Raw genomic sequence first — 21,612 nt, 5'->3', positions numbered from 1 at the left:
CGGGAAGAAGGGAGGGGTGGGGGGAGGTGGTTTTGGATGTGGTGATGCTTCTCACTGTCCCACCTTGTCTGTTAGGCGTTGTCTTTGTTAGTGTTTGAATTAAAGTGATGTTCTTTTTTTTCTTCCCCTAAGGAGTCTGCCTTTTGCCTGTGAGCACCCCTCCCTGTCTATAGATGGATTCCTGAGTCATTTTCCTTCATTTTTCTCCTTCCCATTCCTGAGAGGGGAAGGGGCGAGTGAATGGCTGCATGGTGCTCAGTTGCCCTCTGGGCTAAAACCACAACACCCAGATGCACTGTGGGGGAGCTATGGGCCTGGAGCAAGGGGAGGAGGGGAGCACCACAAGAACGAGGCAAAGTCCCACATTACATACACCAAAGCATGATGCTCAACTACGAGTTCTTCCAAGGAAGCTTAGGAGGTGACTGACAGTACATCTCCACCCTGTTACTTCTCTGGACACTGGCTGAAATGTTCAAAACCAGCCAAGTGACTAAAAGAATTGTTTTAAGAACAGGCTGTTCCCTGAAGAGGGGGATTAGTTTATTCCTCGCCAACTATTCCTGCCCTCTTGCTTATCCCAGAACTAATGTTGATGCAACTATGCAGTGAATGGATCTACCCTAAATACCCAGGGCATATGAGTGCTGGTGTGAACAGAAGGGCTGGAGTGGGGCTGACAGGCACAAAGTGGAGAGCAAGACACATGTACATCCATTCCGAGTGACCACAGACCCCACAGTCCAAATCTCATTTGTAAAGCACCTAGTCCTTCTTACCTGAAGTCCACATGACCCAGCAGCTCTTGATTGTGATAGCCATCTTAAAAGGCAGAGCTGGACGTAGCACCCTGGACCATTTTAACAAACACACCGAAATCTTCTCATCTTCAGAAACCTGATTTCTTCCTTTTTTCCTCTGTTCTCCTAAGAATTTTTATCTCAGTATTTTGCATAATCTCAAATGCTACTGTGTAGGTAGCCAGTGGTGCCACTAAATCACACAGATACTATTCAATACTGTAACCACTTTGGATATCACTAAGAAGTTTTAGAAACACATATGAAAGAAATGAGCCCACCTGTGAAGCAGCGCATCCTGGTAAAACACAAAATAAGCCAATCATAGGATCATGTCATGAAGACAAGCTGAGTGATATTCCTAAATGATTTGAGACCCTAGGACAGATGTGAGAAGAGAGAATGTTCCCTGCTGCAGAGAGTGTCAGACACATGATACCTGGCATCCCACAGAACAGGACAAAAGGATACAGAGGATGACGCAGAGGGTGATGCTGGCTGACAAGGCGACTCGTGGAATCCCGACTTTCCGTCCCTCATTCTTCAGGTTGATCTTGAGGGTGAGGGCAGACTGGATCCAGCATGCCAAGGTCGCAAAGCCAAAGGTCAGCAACGTGCCCACATTGTGGATCTCCTCATCGTTGGAAAGCTAGGAACAAACAAAACAGTGATTATTTGGATGCAACAGGAATTATCTGCTAGTTACCTTAGATTGCTGATGAGGTGGCATAGAAGAGAGTGCGAATCGCTAAGGTGTGAGACTGAGGTGCTGTATCATTTCTTCTGGAAGAGGTGTAAGGTTTAAAATAACCAAGATGAGTTGACAGCTGCCAGAGTCAAGCAGGTCTTCTGCCCAAAGCCCAAGCACAGTGGAAAATGCAGTTGCCTGGGGACTGTCCTCCCAGACAGGACTCACCAACGCAGAACTCAGAAAGAAATCCTTCCCTGGCTTGCTATGATGGCCAGGGCAGGCAAGGACAACCCGCTGGGGTCTCATACAACTCCCTGCAATGGAAGCAAACTGTGCTTCAGTGCCAGCTGCATGGAGCAGTGATGCCTGGAGCAGAGGGAAGCCAGAGCCCTGACACCTCCATTGAGCTAGCACAAGCTACAACACAGACGCATGCTCCTGGTTTGGCAAATTTCTCCCACCAAAAAGCTTGACTGCCCGTTCCCTCTTCTTCCCATCCTTGACCACTGAGGTCTGAGGCAATATGAACCCAACCTCTGGAGTGCAAGTACTTCTCTGTTTCTTGGGCTCCCGTGTCTCACGGGGCTCAGTGACTGTGCAGTACTGCAAGGCAAAAGGACAACCAGGTTCAGTGAGCAAGAACCTGCAAAGAGATCCCTTGAGGCTGCAAATCCATTCAGAAAGCCCAGCATGAAAGACTTAAGCCAAACTATTTCCCTTTTCCCTCTGCCTCTGAAGCTCTTCTAGAAAAGAAACCAGCAGTCTGTAATTCCTCCCTGCAGCCTTAACTCCTGTTCAGTGATCTAACAAACTCCCATCAAACAAGATGCAATCTACAAGATAACAGTCTAGTTACTGTGACTTCACTCATCTCTCCCCTCCCTACCTTGAGTTGTTTTTCAAGATAGGTCCAAATCATAGTACAGGCAAAAATGGGATTGAGCTGCCTTTCCCAAGGTAGCCTGCACTGCAAGGGACTCACAGCCATAGTGTCCCTCTAACACATCCAATCTGTAATTTTCCAGAAATATGATTTAATAGCACATTCAACTTAGCAGTCAGGCAGACAAAAGCATAGACTAAGGTCTCATTTACTACATGCTTTCATGGTTTGGCAAAAGATCTAAGCAAGGAGTGGATAATTGGTTCAGAATTTATAACCAGGCATGATTCAAAGTATCCACTTTTAAATAACAAGCATTTGTTCTGAGGAACAGAAAAAAATTACGGATAGATTGAAACTGCCTCCTAGTGCTTGCCCTGTATCCTCTTCTCACACCTAGACAAGGCTGTTGCAAAAGCCTCATAGTTCCTAGCCGGGAAGCTCTTGTGAAAGAAAAGAAAAAAAAAAATGACTCAAAGTTTTTTGTTTGTGCTGTGGAGTTAGGAAGACCAGGTCCAAACCAGTCAACTTATCTCACACTTCATTAGAGTCAAAAAAAAAAAAAAAAAATTACTGTAAAGGACACAAAGTTCCTGCAATTGCTCCACAACCCAAACAGGTACTCACCCTTTATGAAAGAAGTAACTTTTCTGTATTGGCAGGAAAAACATAACAGCTCCCTGCCTGCAAAGCCAAGAAGGAAGCCAGTCTACACTGACCTTTCTCAGTTCCTGCCATTATTGGGGGTCATTACTTGCACCCCAGTGAGAGGCAGAGCATCAGAGGCTGCAAAAGGATGGGGAAACCCAAGTGCCACTGACTCTAATGCTTTGGTTTTCACTGCAGACGTAACAGACACACTTGTGATCACAGTGGACACCCAACCCTACAGAGCAATGTTGTGACAGCAACAGCTTGTTCATTTGTTTGTTTTTATAAAGTTCCAGAACAGATGGAGAATTGGAGGGACCTCATCCAGGCACCCATCACATCAGCAGAAGTCGTGTCACGCCCCTGCTGCGCTCACCTCGTGGCCAGTGGTAGGAGGTAGATCTAAACAACATCTTTTAAACGAAGAACACTGAACTGTCTGCTAAATCTGTATGAACAGATGTGCACCTGTTTGCACAGATGTGTACGTAAACTTCCAGCTCAATCCTTTTCCGCAGGACCATCTGTGCCAACCCTCAGGGTTCAAAAGATTCAATAGCTTTCCTGCTCTGCCTCTTGGCAGGTGAAGTGTAAGCACGCAGGTGGAAATCCTGCTAGGAATATGTGAAAAAGAGTGTGGCTCTTTGTCCCAGCATAACACTGGAACCACATAAACAGCAGATAGAGGTGGCAGAGCAGGTACAAGGAGGGCTGGGGCACAGCCAGACCCATTATCGCCTGAGCTCACATCCCAGGTAGTTCAAAGACCTAAGCAGATCTGCTAGAAAAGCAGGAACCTCACAGCATGGACACAGTGGTCTGAGCCTGGAGTCCAGTACCTGAAAGTTGCCGAGTAGGGTCATCCCAAAAGAGGACAAGCATAACGCCACCAGGCCGCTGACATTCAGCCAAGGGTTTAGCACCTTCGGCTTCAGCTGAATGAAGCGCAGGACAGCCATGACGAGCGCTGAGAAGGAAACAGAATGCGAAGTGCATCGTTAGGTCAAACATGCTGGAGTAACCACCTTCCTGGGGGCTCAGGGACCCCTCACCCTCTTTCCACCCAGAAGGGAGAGCTCACTGCAGGCCGGCTAGCTTAGTGCTTCTGCACGGCACCCTCCCGCTTCATCAGTGATGGGACTAAACACAGGAAGCATTTCTCTTGTAATCCAGTTACGCTGAGCTCCCAGGCTTCCTCTTCTCACGATGCTTTGTCTAGGAGCTGGGTTGTGGATTTTCTGTGGGAAAGAAGAGCACCTTCCTATTTGCCCGTGAAGCTCCCAGCTTGTAGTCTATCACATACACGCCATGCATTCACATTGTGGCAACTGGGTTTGCATCAGGTGTCACTCTACTCACAAGCACTGAGCTCTCTTGGAGGAGGTATGTCAAACCCCATCTGTATTAGAAAATGTACGAACATCACATAAATATTTCTGCAGGTTTTACCATAAAGCCCACTGCTTCTTCTCCTCCTCTGGAACAAGTTGCTGGCGCCACAAGCATAAAACTAAAATACTGCACTGATTTTCCACAAAGACTGGAAGAGCCGTCCTTCCAAGCTTAGAATTAGCCCAAGCGCTACGGTATGATATAGATGACACATGATATAACATAACCCCAGGAGATATTCACATTGTATATTCTGGCCCTCCCTAGGGAACGTTGCATGGAACAACATGGAAAGCCAGGCAATCAGTTGGCCTTCAGATGGGATTCAAATCAGGCCACTAAAAAGTAATTTAGTTGAACAGGGAAATTTGCGGGTTGCTGCTGAACACCTTCTTATGCTTATGCTCAAACCGATAGCATACAGGTCATATTGTTGTAAATTATCTGCGTTAGCAAATTAGATCTATATTTTCCACAAAACCCCTGGTAAAATACCAAAACCATCATTTAGAAAAATAAGGGCACTGTAAGCGAAAAATAACTACTTTCATCCAAACTGCAAAAGGTGTTTGAATTTACTCTCTCACAATTTGCTCTAGTAAATCAATCCACTTCAAATACTTGACAACAAGAGAACTTTGTTCTCCCAAAGAAGAGAATTTCTGGTTTTCATCCCCAGGTAATTGTTTGGGACAGCCACCCTATGACTACTTGAGCTCACATGCAGGAACTTTTTAACTTCTATTTCTACAGGACAGGATCCTGAAATTATGTGATCTCTTCCTAAAACAATGATGGGAATGACAAAAGGGAATTAAAAGGTCACCTTCCAGTATTACATGCAATATAGCATAACTCTCAATATTTGGTAATGCTTATGTTTCTAGCAGGTTGCTGTAGTTTTCCTCTCCTATAGCAAGTGCTTTGGCAAAACTAAGGTAGCCAGAGGTACAAGATAAAAGCAGCTCCCTGAAGCACCCAATGCAACTTTATCCAAAGACGAAAGAGGGAAGAGGGGAGATGGGGAGAGAGAGAAGAATTTCACTTGGAGGGGAACTACAACGATCATCTAGTCCAACCGTCTGACCACTTCAGGACTGACCAAAAGTTAAAGCATATTATTAAGGGCATTGTCCAACTGCCTCTTAAACACTGGCAGGCTTGGGGCATCAACCACCTCTCTAGGAAGCCTATTCCAGTGTTTGGCCACCCTCTGGGTAAAGAAATGCTTCCTAACGTCCAGTCTAAACCTGCCCTGACACAGCTTTGAACCGCTCCCACGTACCCTATCACTGGATCCCAGGGAGATGAGCTCGGCAGCTCCCTCTCCACTTCCCCTCCTCGGGAAGCTGCAGAGAGCAACGAGGTCGCCCCTCAGCCTCCTTGTCTCCAAACTACACCACCCCAAAGTCCTCAGCCGCTCCTCACAGGACATGCCTCCCAGCCCTGCCACCAGCTTTGCTGCCCTCCTCTGGACGCATCCAAGGACCTTCACCTCCTTCTTACACTGCAGGCCCCAGAACTGCACACAGAACCCGAGGTGAGGCCGCACCGACACTGAATACAGCGCGATAATCGCCGCTTTCGATCGACTGGTTGTGCTGTGCTGGCACCCCAGGACGGGGTTTGCCCTCGGGGCTGCCAGGGCACACGGCCAACGGCTCACGCTGAGCCCGCTGCTGACCAGCACCCCCAGATCCCTCCCTGCAGGGCTGCTCTCCAGCCGCTCCTCTCCCAGTTTATACGCCTGCCTGGTGTTACTCCAGCCCAGCTGCAGAATCCGGCACTTGGACTTGTTAAATTTCATGTCATTAATGAATGCCCAATGCTCCAAATCAATCTAGATCCCTCTGCAAGGCACCTCATCCCCCAAGAGAGTTAACAGCACCTCCCAGTTTGGCATCATCAGCAAACTTGCTAGTGGTGCATTCAACTCCTGCATCCAGACTGTGGACAAATATATTGAACAGAACCGGCCCTAGAACTGCACCCTGAGGAACACGCTGGTGACCGGTCGCCAGCCAGATGTAGTCCCATTCACTACAACCCTTTGAACCCTGACCTTCAGCCCCTTCTTCAACCAGTGCGCCGTGAAGCCACTCATCCCACAGTTGGAAAACTTGTCCAGAAGGATGCTGCGAGGGACAGTATCAAAAGCCCTATTAAAATCCAGAAAAACTACACCCACCACCTTCTCTTCATCTACTAGGCGGGTGACCTTATCATGGAAGGATATAAAATTAGTTAAACAGAACTCTTGTGCCTGATGATCGAGAGGGGTCCTGCCATAACACCCACTGTATCTCCTTGAGCACCCTGGGGTCAATCCCATCAGGCCCTGGGAATTTGTTAACGTTCAGCTGATACAGCTGGTCCCTTACAACTTCAGTGTCCGCAAATGGAAAGTCACTGTTCCCACACTCGTGGTCCTCCAATTCAGGTGACCAGGCAGCCAAATCTCTATCAGTATTACTAAAGACTGAGGCAAAAAAAAAGCACTGAATGCCTCTGCTTTATCTTAATCTCAATTAGTCAGGTGACAGTCTTCGATAAGTATCAGTCCAATGTTTTCTTTAGACCTCCTCTTGTTATTGACATACTTAAAAAAGCATTTCCTGTGGTCTGACACAACACTGGCCAGTTTCAATTCTAATTGAGCTCTGGCCTTTCATGTCTTCTCCCCGCGTATATGAACCACAGCTCTGTAATCTTCCTGCAAAGCCCGACCTTACTTCCAGAGATCATACAACTTCTCTTTCCTCTTGAGCTCCGTGACAAGCTCCCTGTTCAGCCAAGCTGGTCTCCTGCCCCGCTTTCTTGACAGTGGGATTGCCTGCTCTGGGGCTTCTAAAAGGTGGCTCTTAAAGACTGACCAGCAATCGTGGGCTCCTGAGCTCTCAACAGCAGATTCCCAGGGTACTCTGCTAAATAGCTCCCCAATAGCTCAAAGTTTGCTTTCTTGAAATCCAGCGTAGCAACTCTGCTGTCCTTTTTTCTCACTACACCAAAAAGTTTAAACTCAACCACTTCATGATCACCATGGCCAAGACAGCCACCTACCATCACACCTCCCATGACACATTTGTAGTCTGAAGGCTCCCTGGTTATATGTCTTCTTGCAGCGGGAAGAAGCAGCAACAAAAGCATACAGTGCAGCTTAGGTTCAAAAGCTACATGTCTTTTGTTTGCCTGCCCTTCACACCAGCTGCGCCCCTCACACTCACGAGACTGCTGTCCTCGTGTCCACCCAAATCACTCAGTGAGTGAGCATCAAGCCAATTCCTGCCCTTTCATAAAGCCCTCAGACTCACTCGGACTTGGTGCAGGTTCACAGGGGCTGCTTGAGCAAGGGATCTGCAGAATTGTGGCCTTGCCTGGAATCAGCTGAAACAGCAAGTGTGTATTCACTACTCCTAAACAGCCACGCTAACATAAGAAGTAGTATGCTAGGAACATGTTGTTTTAAGTGGTTTGGGGGTCAGGAGTTTAAATCGTATCATCATAATCACATTGCACAGGGTGTCAGACATATAAATAAAACGTGTGCAAGACCCTGCCTTAGCACAAAAATGGGAACCAGAATTATTTCTACTAATTGAGGCCCTGGTTCAATATGTAAATCAAGATATAAACTTGAAACAAAGCCATACACAGAAACAAAGTGTAAGGATGCCTAAAACTCAACCCCGAAGAGATACTTGAAAATAACGAAGTTCATGTCAAAGTTCATGATGAATCATATTTTATCAGGTTTTGCATCCAAACCTCATTGTCATTATGTCAGATTAAGATTGTTAAAGTATCTTACTTGTGCACGTACAGGTCTGGATTAATTTCAAAACTCAACTGAATTTGCCAGGTGTCTGAAAGGAATCATGCCTTTCACAGGCAGCAGGGGTCGAACCCAGACTTTGAGAGAATAGCTCAGAGCAAAACTGAAAGTACAATAAATCACCCCATATAGGATAAGATAAATGCAAGCACTACTAAAGAAGAGCAAATCAAGGTTAAAATAATGAATTATTTGCCATGTAAGTTTGGGATAATTTGTTCAAACTATGTACAGGTGAGGGTAACAGTTTCAAGAACCAAACACAGACATCTTATTTTAAGTACTTTTCAGGTATTTCTTCTCTTTGTGGTGTTTCCCTCTTACTTCCACTGCTGGAAAACGCCAGTAAACTTCCACAGATTAAGTAACGGAATTTAGGAAGGGGAAGGGGGACTTCAGCAAGGATGATATTTTGTATAATCAGATGCTGCATTTGCCAATATTCCCAAGCAATTATCTCACATTCACAGCACATAACCCACCATACAATGAAAAATAGTCACACAGATTCAAGGCTAAGATAAGACAATGAAAAACATGAGAATAAATCAGAAACCAATAAAGTTCAAATGCATCCAGCTTCATTCTGTCTTTTGACAAATGAAGACAAAATAATGCTGTCTTAATCAGTAGCAATCACAGCTTAAATGGTTTCACATCATTAGATTTAAGAACAATACATATTGGATATTACTTCTGTTCCAGTGACATGTTAAAACAAATTATGAGAGAGAAAGAAACATTCCCCTTATGGTTCCTACCTAGAAATGCTGCCATGTTCATGACTTGGCTAAACACGCAGCTTGCAGGAGGTGCGTCACCTGCAATACTTGGAAAATATAAAGTGTATAATTGTAACTCTAGGATAGCAAAGACACATAAATAACAACCATTAATCAGAACAGTAATTGGAAGAAAATAATTTACTTACCTTATATAAGGTGGTCTTTTGGAACCAGGTTTCCTAAGAGATATAAATGCATAGGAACAAAGATTCAAGGTTTTCTTTTCCATTTATCTTTCACTGTTTTATTATTTTAAAGAAACAAGTGACTGAACATAAAACTCACAACCAGTTCTTACCTATCTGGTACATTTAGTGGGAGAATTTTGTTATCTTCCACTGCTATAAAGTACCTGTCAAAACAAAACAAAACAAGACAAAACAGAAAAACAACATGAAAGCAGTGTAAAACCTCATCCTGGCTTCAATTCCAAATATCACTCAAGCAACACATAAAGTGTCCAAAACCCACTGTCAGGATCTGCCGGAGGCAGCCCACATTTCTTTCTGCTCAAGCAGGCAGTTTTGCTCACTTCCTGACCTAACTACGTGTCTTCCCCTTTGTGTTGCACCAGAGCTGCCTTAAAAATAACCAGCTGGGAGAATGTTTTCATTTTTAATCTGCCTAATTTGATTCATCTGGTTCACCATGGTCCCACCCTCTGCAAAAGCTGTTTTAATACAGAGGGGACAAGAAGAACAACAAGCAATAGGGGTCAGACAAATGACTTAAGCCACCCCTGCTGCTGAAAACAACATTCACAGACCATGGCCAAAGCTATATCCTATGATATAACTGCTTCTCAGGCTGAGCGTAGCTGTTGATTGCGCATTTATTGCTCACAAATTCATGCTGCAGTCTTCTGCCTGCATGCCTGGAGAGAGGCAAGTTCACGAAAATGCATGTCTTGTGTGCATTTGGGTAAGAAGTTAGTGAGAGACTGAGGTGTCAGCATTAAGCCACCGGCAGGTCGTCGGAGAGGTGCTGGATGCTGCGGATTGTGAGTTTGCACCCCAAAGCAGGGCCTAAGTGCTTCCGCAAGAGGCCTGCTGAGTCGTTCAAAGAAAATGTGATGAAAGGGAATTTTTGCATTTTTGTCTGTCTCTTTCCAGGCAGCTCCCAGTAACCTGTGCCAGGAAGAAGGCAAGGTCAGAAACTTGGCCTGGAGGGCACAGAAACTCAGGGATAACAGTGGGATCCTCCAAGCCATGAACCAGCACAGGCTGGCCCCTGCCCCTACCATGTGCCTTCCCAGCCCCACAGTAACTCAAGGACAGAGCATCCTCAGAAGACTCTCTGTACTGAGACACAGCCCACACCACAGTGCTGCTTCCAACTGCCCCAGTCTAACTTGCTCTCCCAAATAACCAGCAGGAGATAACTTACACTATCCATAATCCAGCTGATGTAAACAGGGTAAACACAAGAGGTAAAAACATCCACACGCTGCATTTCTTCCCATCCATACCTGCTAGAAACAAAGAACAAAGTAATAACACAAGAAAAAGGGCAGAGGTACCCACCTGCCTTGGCCCCCCTCTTTGAAAGCAGGAACACCATCCACACAGCAGTTGCCAAAGCATCCCAAGATCAAGCTCCTAATGGTCAGGCAGCAGACGCTGCAAACCTTTCATACTGTCGTTACCAGCATAAGGGGTTAAGCTGCTGCACACAGGCAGCATCATCCGCACTGTGAATAAAAACCAAGGCACAAAGAACCTGGAGTGGTGGAGGGGGAGACTTTTCAGACACACCTACAGAATGAATGGTTTTCAAAGTATTTTTCTTAAACATTTTGCACAAGATGACACCGCAAGTCCCACAGCCCTAATTCCCTGCCACTGCCCATAGGCATAAAGCAAGGCGGCTTCCTTCCCAGGATCATTACCAATTCCACACGTGCTGCCTCAGCAAAACCTGCAGCATGAAGGGAGAAGGATGCACATGTTATCTCCTCATCTCCACAAAGCACACAACCAGCTCTCACCCTGGCCATGGCAATCAGCTAAAAATAAGGTTTGGGCACACGCAGAGTGGAGCCAAGCTCGACTGTCTGCACCCAGAGCACTGTCAGGCCAAGGCATTACAAACAAGATCAGCTCTTGACATGTGGGCACTGTGAAATACTGCACAAGATGTAAGGCTGCTGAGTACACCACCTCCTAAGGAAGCATTTGTCCTCCAGGCAAGATCACACTGGAGGAGCATCTGAGATGCCAGGGCTGTTCTTCCTGTAACGTGCAATTCAGAAATGCTGCTATGCTGCTGTGCTGTGGACACTGAGATTCCTATGTCTCCCTGTGAGTCCTCTGACAACGGATCAAATATTTCCTCAGGCTCCATCCTCCTCCATAAATGCTCCTCCAGGAGACCCAGCACAAACAATGTGAGGCACACAGCTCCAACTCCTGCTTTACTTTCACCAGGGCAGCAGCACCTGCACTCCTGTGCTCTGCCTCCTCCTCTCACCCATAGCCTGCTGCAGGTCAGGCATTTCCTGAAGTCACAGAGGTCCCCATGGGACAGTGAGGCACCCTAGGGTGCCAGGTCAGCTCGGACATGATGGCCTTTCACTAGAGCCTGCTCGTATTTGCAGCTCAGTTACCTCATCCAGGTCCTTAAAACCATGACTCTTCCCATTGCTCCAGAGAAGAAAGCATCCACATTGCCATCCTCCTCTCAGCTCCCCTGGCCTTCCTACATCTGCAGCACAGGAGCCATGGCCTCTCTGGGCTGCTGCCCTGCTCCCTCTGCCCTGTGAAGACCCACAGAATAGAGTAAGCACCCTCACTGTGTCACAGCCAGCCCCCAGCTCACCACTCCAAGGCAGCCCTGGGCTGCAAAGGCAGTGCTGCCTGGGCGCTGCTCAGGGCCCCAGCCACTGACCCCCCCACCCTGCCCCACAAGGGCAGAGGCTGAAGGAGTTGAGGTGAGGCTCCCCAGACCCTGTAAGAAGGCACGGCAGCCTCATACTTACGATGTAAGTATTAAGTACGTCGATTTAAAAGGCAGTCAGCTCCAGCGCATATACAGATCTTTAGTATGGTGTAAGAAATCAGAAGAAATTATCAATGAGGGCGGACTAGATTTCCCCACCCATCTCATCTCTATTCCTCCTGCACAGGAGACACAAAGCATTTCACAGCTCTGTTCCCTGCACAGTCCCTGCTGTAGTGATTGCAACTATTCCGTGAAGCACGCTGCCCTTGCCTTTTCCTCCTGCACCTCATCAACGTGCAGCAGCATCCCTTAGCTGGTGTTGGCCATTGCTCCGGTACCGGGAGACCCATACCAACACCAAGAACTGCTTCCAGGCAGCAGCTGCCTCAGCTGCAGCAGCAGTGCCCACGTGCTGGCACCCCGTGCAAGGGAACCACAGCTGTAGCAGAGTTCCCCGCTCCTGTTTTGTCACCTGCTGTCCTGTGCGAGGAGGTGACATTACCTGCCTGCTTCCCTTCAGCCAAAACAGGGGAACCATAGCTGTAGCCGAGTTCCCTGCTCCTGTTTTGGCTGAAGGGAAGCAGGCAGGTAATGTCACCTCCTGTCCTCTGCAAGGTAATCACTGCTAACTTGGTGCTCAACTCTCCTCTTTGGTGGTGGCTGGACTAACCCAAGGTAAAGCAATTCTTTCAGGTCAGGGGATGGCAGACCTCATTATTTACCCTTCCCCTGTGGAAAGGTACACAGGATTCATTTACACAGCAAAAGCAAACACTAGCCATAACGCTTGTCTTCATTAACAGGTTGCCACAGCTCCTCCACCTTTCAGCATGCCTCCCAGCCAAGAAATAGCAGCCTTCCCCAGCTATTTCAGCATTGTCTGTCTTGCAGAGAGGGACATGGTACGGGGCTTTTCCCCCAGGCAGAGCACAGGCATGGGACTGCATGCCAGGATGAGCTGGGAAAATGCAAAAATGCTGTCAAAATAACCATTACTCTGCACTGAGCTCTGCAATGGAGCAGGGTCAGGACTGGTGCCCAACCTCACCAAAGTCAGTGCAACATTGCTACAGATGCACTTCCTTGGAAAAAAGCCCTGAGTTTAATATTTACTGTGCCATACAGAGTCCCCTTCTATCAATCACTAACAGAAAACGACATCCAAAATCATTGCATATTAAATGAATGACTAGCACAGAGCACGGCGTCCCAATGGGAAGCCAGGTCCATCGTTCAGAGAAAAACATTCAGTTCAGCTGGTTAAAAAGAAACACCTAGAGAACACTCCCCACCTCATACCTCTCCTCATGGCTGGTTGGGTTTGCAATGAGGAGGAAGGACAGCACTCCCACAGAGTACAACAACGATCTGTGTAGGGGCCAGGTCTTCATCAGAGCTCAGTGCAGCCAGGGCTGGACCTTTTGGAAAATAAGCACCCCACATCAGACTGGCTGGCCTCGCAGGGTGCCGAGCTCTGTGCGAGCTTGCATCTCAGGGCAGGCAGCAAGAACTGACAGGGAAAGGATGTTGACACTATACACCCTCCTCTGACAGGCCCCCCGCCGAGGCGGGGGGGGTGGTACAGCATGGACAAGTACTCTCCGGCACACCCTTGGAAGGAGAGCAGGGGACCCATGGTTGGACCAGCGGCATTGCCGGCCCCTGCCAGCCCACACAGGAGTGAGCTGCCTGTCTGATGGATGAAATACCAAAAGCAGGAAAGCAAGGTCCCTTTCCCCATGTCCCTAAACAGGACCACCTTTTAATGCTGTCCACTGGCACATCCCACACATGCGTGAAGATGTTTTAACATCCCTATGTGTGCAGAGGACGGTTTAAATTCAGGACTCAGATCCTGTACATTTCTCACTTATTCCCTTCTGTGTTATTCGGGTGCCAGGAACAAAATCACAGGTAACCTCACTTCCTTCCAAAGGAGAAACCCCAAGCATGTGCAAACCTACCGAGCTTTACACTAGTGTTCAGTGGATATCACTCTCAGCAGTTGCCTTTGGGTTAACCTGTCTTCATTGGATGGCCCCAACATTTGTGTCTTCAGGCTGGTAGACCTCTGTGCATGCTACGACCAGCACCTCAGCAGCAGCCAGGGACAAGAGAACGAGGAACCCAAATGACAGCCTCCCCTGCAGCACCACAGCAGTTTAGCCAAAATGAAATGCCAAGAGTGATAGGAAAAATAACCCAAATTCCCTGTGGGAAATGTAGAAACAATTTCTTTAACAGCTAATTGCTCCACAGGGATGACATAAAGCCAAACTTCTTCTCCACAGCTCTGTTCTGCATTGCTGCCGTGATCAGTGATGCCAAATCTGAGCAGTCAACTCCCTCTGGCAACAACAGCCATCTCCTCTGGCCCTTGTTTTCCCAAATAAACACACTGCATCCACAAGGCACTCGGTAACGGCACACACCCTTTTATTTGTAAGGCTTGCACAGGAAGGCCTTCAGCGGGAGAAAGCCCTCATGGTGCAATGGATTCACAAGGCTAATAAAAATGCATTTCCAGCTTGGCAGCTGACCCCAACCAGAGTCAGCCCACCTTCCCAAAAGCACGTGCTGTGGTTTTCCAGTCCCTCTTGACTCACAGTCTCACAGCAGCATTGCAGAAACCCCATCAAGGTGCGCTCCTGCTGCCAGCTACCACGGGTCAGGGCGCAGAACTGCAGAGGGTTTCACATTAACATGTCTTGAGAATTTTCTCAATGCAGGCTTACTCCCTTATCTCCATTCCCCATTTTTTATGTCTATATCTGTTCAGACTGTCAGTTTGCTCTGCTTTTAATACCATTGCCCCACTACACCCCCTCAACCAATTAAGCTCCCATTCCTCTAATGTACACATTTCAATTACAGCAGGCAGCTCACCAAACATACACTGCTGCTTCATTTAATGCGGGCATCTTAATTTCATCTGCCAAGTAAAGTTACAGGCTCTTGCTGAAGTTGCTTTTGCCAGGAACATGAATGTAAGGATGGAAAAAATTAGCACGTTAACAGAGTTGTATGTCTTTTTTAAGACTAGAGCATGCAGATGCATTTCGAGGGCCCATACACAAGCTGCATAATAAGCCAGAGCAACACTCCTGCACTGCACCAGGTTAGGCCATTGAGTTATTTCAGAGAATAGACACAGAGCCAGATGCACTGGGAGAACACAGTTCAAAACATACAGCAAGTCATAAAGAATTACTGCCAGTCAGCAACAATCAAATGGGGAAAACACAATTTGTCTTTTGGGGGAGCCCACTACAGCTCTCTCTTGCTTTTAAGAGCAAAAATAACCACAGTCACTTGATACCTAATCACTATAACCGAGCAGATAGAAATCAACACATTACATAACCTGCCACCCACAAGTCACAAATGCCAACATAACTAAACAGAGCGTTCTCAGGTTTATCTCGAGGTTCCCAGCCAGAGTGCACAATGAGAGAGATAAGGCATGCCTGAGATTTGTAAATACATAACAAAATAGTGGGGTAACAGGAAAAGAAGCAATCCCCTCCGTCAGCAGGGTTTGATGCTCTGCTTTCTCCAGGTACCCACCTACCATCACAAGGGTGTGCAAAAATGCCATTTTCATTTACTGATATAAGAGAGGAATGGGAAAAGGTGAAGAAATCTCCAGGTTGCACACAAGGGAAGCAGAAGATGCTTCAGTAATCCTACAATAATGTTGAGAAGCAGTGCTTTCACCGACAGAAACATCTCTACATATTTCTTGTCTGTAAAGGCATCCTGCATGCTAACAAAATGCTCTGGCCAACACAAACCTAACAGAGATAGGTGAAGCGCACCAAAGGAATGAAACCTTCTAGTCACCAAAAAATGGGGGCAGAAAAGGCTGTATCAGCATCCACTTGCCCACACCATCCCTCCAAGTTTCCCCAGGAAGCTGCCTCCTGGGGTTGTGTAAAATTAATTTCTAACCAATTCTGCAAATATATATATATATATATATATATATATTGCAAATATATATATATATTCCGACATTCCTGAGTGCCTTGGTAAGACGACCACACAACTGACAGCATGTCCTACCCAGAGGGACTCCTGCAGCACCGCTGGGTTCCAAGGCCAGCATCACCCCTCTGCACCCTACTGTCCTTCCAAGAGTGCCTTTAGTATGCTGCTTCCTGCTGCTGCACAACCTTCACCCTCAATTGCACACGAGTACTTACAGGCCATTTAGGAACCGGTGTTGAGCTGCTGTGTTACAGCCAGAGACACAGACTGTAAACTCTTCTGGAACTGAGTCTGCCTTTCTCACATTTGGCGTTGCACAAACCAGGCACGTCCTGCTTGAAGACCAGGCTCCTGGATCTTATAAAAGAAAAATTAATATAACTTGCCATGTTAGGACCAAAGGGGTGTTTTGCAGGCTTTGACAGCGCTGTGCTCTGACCTGTGCACCTACATTGTCCCACACTGACTTCTATGAGGTCCCACCCTTACTATGAGCAGGGCTTGGGCAGTCGTGACCCTCAGCCTGCAATAGGCAAAGCCGGCAGAGGCAGGAGCTGGGTAAGGCAGAAGGTACACATCCACTTCAGATAGAAAGAGCTGGGTCAGCAGGCAGTGAAACCAGCTGAGAGCAGCCAGGGCTCAGAGCAAGATTCACAGCAAGCATTCTGCAAGTGCTGTTTGTTTGTCCCAAGGACCCCATTCTGCTTGAGAGCACCCACGTCAAGATTCAGCCCTCCCGGCTCCTCATGACCTCAGGAGCTGCATGAGCCAGGTGGCAACCAGTCCCCAGTGAGTCCTTTCTGTGCAAGTGTGTTGGACTGTCCACATCCCAGAACAGACAGCTTACCATCTCTCCAAGAGCAGAGATGCTCAAGACCGGGGCCGCTTCAGCCAGACCTCTCCTGAGATGCAAAGGTAATCTCTGGCAGAGGGTCCCAGCACAGACCCAAGCCCACAGTCCCACACCATTGCCATAAGGGCACATTTTCCCCCGGCACAATTAGCCAACCCTTTTGTCTGGAATGCTTGTGAGAACAGCACTTACCCCAAAGTCCCAGCCAAACCCCCATGTGAAGAGTTGCTGGAAAATTAGGAGGACTATTTATCTCCTCATAAAATAAAAGACAACAAAGCTTCAGCTATGTTGTGAGGAAAGAGTCTCTGAAACCATCTCCTTGCTCTGCAATTAATACACAAATGCAGGCTGATGTTGTGGCAAAGCCCAGAAAGTCTGAGGCACTGTGCAGACAGGCTGTCCAGTGATCATCGTCCACCTTAACCACCCCAATCTAATACCCACTGCCTGAACCAGCAACAAGCATAATGGGTGTTTCTCCTCCTATAAGGTACAGTGATCTTAGTGTATTAATAGATTGATAGATGTCTGCAGAGGTGTTTTATTTGCTCCTCAGTTCCAAAAACATGAATGCCTTCAAGCATTTCAAATGTGCATGAGCAAGCAAAGTCAAGACACATATTACAACAGAAGGGGGTAGGAAGTCTGCCCGAAAGGTTTGTCCCATTATTGGGAAGATAAACACATTGTTTTCCCAACAATGGGGCAAACTTTTCAGGCAGGCTTCAATGTAAGTGTTGGAAGTGGCAAAGAACGTGCAACAGGGAGGTGAAACCTGGCAAAGAAAGAGACAGATGTGTCATGTCAGCTCACAGATAGCTGTGAAAGTAAGGAAAGACAGACTACACCCAAAAGAGCACACTTTGCAGAACAGTTATTCCTGGTTCTCCTTCTCCTATAGTGTATGGATGAGAGAGTGCCTGCTCTGGAAAACCAGAATAGTTCCAGGATTCCCTCCCTTTGCTACCCTGCCAGAGTTCTTTCTCCCCAACAAACACAAAGCATACACTCAAGCTACAGAGCTTCCCACACAGTGTAAGCAGGGCTTTTCCTACCTGTTCACCTCATCTTTCACCTCTCTTATCCCTTCTGTCCCTCTTTTATTAACTGTTTGGAAGCACAAGCTCCCTTCCTCACTGCACTTTGCAGCTATACACTTTGAAGAGATGTGCACTGCCCCCAGAGCAGCATTACCTTCTGTTACACCAGTGGGCACTACTGGCAGAAGCATAATTACCAAGCAGTCTGCACTCATCAGCCATGGGGAAAAACACCCAAGGCCTGTGAGCCTTTAGGGAGTGCGGCATAGCACACCGAGCTTTCTCAGGACAGTTTTCCCTCGCCAACCCCTTCAGCCTGAGGACCCGTGCCTCCCCCACTACTCACATGGCAAACTGAGGTCCTCTTCCCCTCATATTAACCACCAAAGCCCCAGAGAAGTGGCAATGAGATGATGGGCCAGAGGGTGACCTACAAGGAACGGATGTGCAGTACTCATGACTCGGCTTTTGTCATTACTCCAAGGTAGCCCTCTCTGGCACAGAGATTGTCAAGGTTACAAAACACCACATCAGTCTTTTGGCTCTGTGTAGACCCGGGGAAATAATTTGCCCTGAGACAAGTACAAGTTAGGCAATCACACAAAGACATTTCTGTGGTGGTCACCACTGCCTTGCCAGCATTCCTTTTTTGTAGGAATTAGTTATGTTTATTTACCAGTCTCCCAGGCTGTTGCAACCATAAATTGCTGTTTGCAGGGTGCCTGGGTGAGCTGCAAGAGGAAGGTACCATACAGCATCGCATTTCATGCAAACCTGTTGCAAACACAGTGGACAGGCGGGACCAGGGAACAGCTTCCACCCATCAAACAGGGGCCAAGCCTGCTGCAACCGGCCTCTCCATCACATCCACGGGGCTTAAAACTTCTGCTGCCTTTGGTAATATTTTCAGAGGCAGACCTTCCGGTAGTGCAACAGACCACACTAAACCCCCTCTAAGAGCATTCACCCGGTTCGAGCCCACACTGGGGAGGCTCCTCCTGACAAAGCTGTGGCCACCTCCAGTGCCTTGGCCAGGCAAAGTCCACTCCTGCAGTCCTGTGGTGAGAAAGCTGATGGGCCGCTAGTCTTCTGGCTCAGGCAGCCACCACTACTTAATCCCAGCGGTTCCTCATGGGGAGCAGGAAATAAGGCAGAAGTTCTCAACTACCTGGATCTGCCCCAGCTCAGGAAATTGAGAGGAGGATGCTGGGCACTCCCCCCAGCATTGCAGCAGACCGGCCCAAGTGCCCCAGGCTTTTCCTCCTTTCCCACTGCTGGAGAGGCAGCCTGGACCTCTTCTTATGGCATGAGGAAGCACATCAACCCGTGCCACCTGCTCCGCGGGGTGAGCACAGCTCCTCAGCTCCGGGAGCTGGGGAGGAGGCCTCTGCTTTTCTGTGAGGCAGGCAGGGTGGAGAGCAGGCTTCCCTCCTGTCTCGTGCAGGGGACCAGCCCTCCCTGAGAGAGCCAGGTCTGCATGCCAGCCAAAGGCAAACACTTCTCGACTGAGCAAACAGCACTCTTACAGAGAGGCTGCTGCTCTAGCAGGCACCTCTCCTTTGTAGGCACGACCATCCAGAGGCAACCTCAGCATAAAAAATTTGCATTAAACCCCATGCAAGGTAACCTATAGCTGTTTAAACAGTTCCTTTCATAGCTTTTGAAGCTTCATCAGTGTACTTTTCCTCTCCTCCCTCCTCTGATTCACTCCACCCTTCTCTCTTCACCTGTTCCCAATGTGCTTTCCTTCCCTTTCACCCCTCCCATCCCACCTCCATCCCTGCACCTCAGGTGTCTGTTTTTGCAACCTGTGGGGACCCAGGCACCTAGAGACCTTTGCAAGTCTTCCTGAGACAGCAAAAAAATATCATTATTCCCATTTTAGGCAACAGGACCAGTGAATTGCTCTCCGAGAGGTCACACGGGAAATCGGTGGCACAGAGGAGCGTGCATTCAGAGTCCTGGTCTAAGCCTTCTACTGCAGCAGCAGTCTCCTCGGATGCCAGCCATCGCCCCTCATGATTTATTCCTCCCAATATATTGCTTAGGATCATCCCTCTCGTTTCCTACAGACCTTTCTCTGCTTCTTTGCTCCCACTTACCCTGCAATCAGAGCTTGGATTGCAGGATTAGGACCTTGAAGTGTCTCTGTTGGGCCAAACTGCAATCTTGCAATCTCAGGCTGCCCGGAAACGACTGGGGAGGAGAGGAAACTGTGGACATGACATTGCCTCCAAGAAAAAACAATTGAAAACGTTGATGTTCATACAAGCACACATCCCTGCTCTGCATCTGAAAAGCAAACACTGCAGCACAAGGAATCTTAAAAGGGGAAATGAAACGACTGCACTGACTTCCACCACACCAGCTCAGAAAATGCTGACAGCTGGGCATGAAGAACAGCACAAGAAAATAATTTGACTTTTAACAGTACAACAGTGAAAACAGGAGCCAGATGTTTGTCAAGCAAATATGAGTCTCCATTCTCTACCCTGTTATCCAAGGGCAGAAAGTCAGAAAGAATCAAGACCCCTTCTTCTAGGCAGTTTTATCCATTTGAGGAAGACACAACAGGCAGTCGGTGTGTTGGGATATACCTTCCACACACCTCCCTCCTCCATATTGAGTTGCTATTCATAATTAACCATATATATGTACATCGCTATGGCATAAGGACTGCGTGAACATTGATAGTCCTTAAGGTCACTTTCTCGAGAAGCTTTGTTTAAAAAGAAAAAAAAAAATCAACTAACAAAACAACAAAAAAGCAGAATAGAAGATTAGCTCAGAATTTCTCCAGCCATTATAGCCTGAGGGCTCTGAACCAAAGGTCTGGCACAAGCATGCTGCTGCAAGAAAAAGCTGAGACCGAGATCCCAAGTGACCCCATCACCACCCTGGGACATTAGCACCCAGCATCGGCTTCTCTCTTTCTATCACACAGAGGCAGGTTCTTGCTCTTCCTTCCCTGAGGGACCACCGCAGAGCCAAATTGCCTTTCACAAAACCGCTTCCCCTCCGGGGAATTCAACGGGACACAGCCTGCGTGTCAGGCATCCTGACAGGATCTGGGGAAGGCAGGACCTGTCCCACCCCACAGCCTCAGCCCAGCTCAGTGCCCCCGCAGCCCTCTTTTTACAAAGAGGTCCTGGCAGCAGCAACCTGGCAGACGGCCCTATCATCATCACACACACACACACACACCCCCATCCACCCCAAAAGGATGCTACAGAGGGGCTCACGGGCAAGAGGGATGCCGAAAAAACGACCTCAGAGATCTCTCCCATACCTAGGGTCCTTCAGGCCCTGGGGTCAAGCGGCTGGAGTCCGCCTTGCCTACCTGAGGTAAGTCGGCAAGCTCCCGGGCAGGCACCAGCGGAATTTCAGCTCCCCCCCCCGCCGCGAGCTCCGCAGCACCCACGCCGGGACAGACCCGCTGCCCCACGACCGTGTGGGTGTGCGGGGGTCCCCCTAGACCGCGACCGAGGCGAGGGGACACACACACACACACACGGCACGGACGATTCGCGGGGCGTTGAGACAGGGCGGCGACAGCGCGACATGAGGGGAGGTGGGGGGGGGAGGGCGGGGCGGAGGGTCTCCCGCTCCCCCCAACGGTCGCTCCCCGCCGCTGAGGGAGCGGCTCCTACCTGAGGGCGGCTGCGGCCCCGGCCCCGGCGGCGGCGGCGAGCGGGCTGTGCCGGGCCGAGGAGGCCGGGCTGGAGCCGAGGAGGCGGCCTGGCATCGCCCCC

The 21,612-nt window shown here is 48.4% G+C and overlaps 1 protein-coding gene across 4 annotated transcripts in view; it reads right to left on the bottom strand.

Moving 5' to 3' along the window:
* TMEM150C (transmembrane protein 150C) overlaps positions 1-21,612 on the bottom strand; it is a 25,753-nt gene extending 4,141 nt beyond the window's left edge. The window contains exons 1-8 of one of the 4 annotated variants that reach the window (XM_042797031.1): positions 21,511-21,612; positions 16,180-16,321; positions 10,421-10,505; positions 9,333-9,386; positions 9,181-9,213; positions 9,011-9,078; positions 3,865-3,992; positions 1,272-1,449 (exon numbers count right to left, since the gene is read on the bottom strand). In XM_042797031.1, the coding sequence (XP_042652965.1) occupies positions 1,272-1,449; positions 3,865-3,992; positions 9,011-9,078; positions 9,181-9,213; positions 9,333-9,386; positions 10,421-10,505; positions 16,180-16,186 (553 nt within the window). In that variant the 5' untranslated portion in view covers positions 16,187-16,321; positions 21,511-21,612. Of the gene's footprint in view, positions 1-1,271; positions 1,450-3,864; positions 3,993-9,010; positions 9,079-9,180; positions 9,214-9,332; positions 9,387-10,420; positions 10,506-16,179; positions 16,322-18,206; positions 18,404-21,200; positions 21,296-21,510 lie in introns of those variants that run through there. The other 3 variants (XM_032997995.2, XM_032997994.2, XM_032997996.2) reach the window with 3 other exon arrangements.

Source organism: Tyto alba, unplaced genomic scaffold (genome assembly GCF_018691265.1).
Source record: "Tyto alba isolate M040663 unplaced genomic scaffold, T.alba_DEE_v4.0 Super-Scaffold_23, whole genome shotgun sequence".
Taxonomy (NCBI): domain Eukaryota; kingdom Metazoa; phylum Chordata; class Aves; order Strigiformes; family Tytonidae; genus Tyto; species Tyto alba.
The sequence above is the reverse complement of the archived record's forward strand: the minus strand, read 5'-3'. Positions and strand labels throughout refer to the sequence as shown.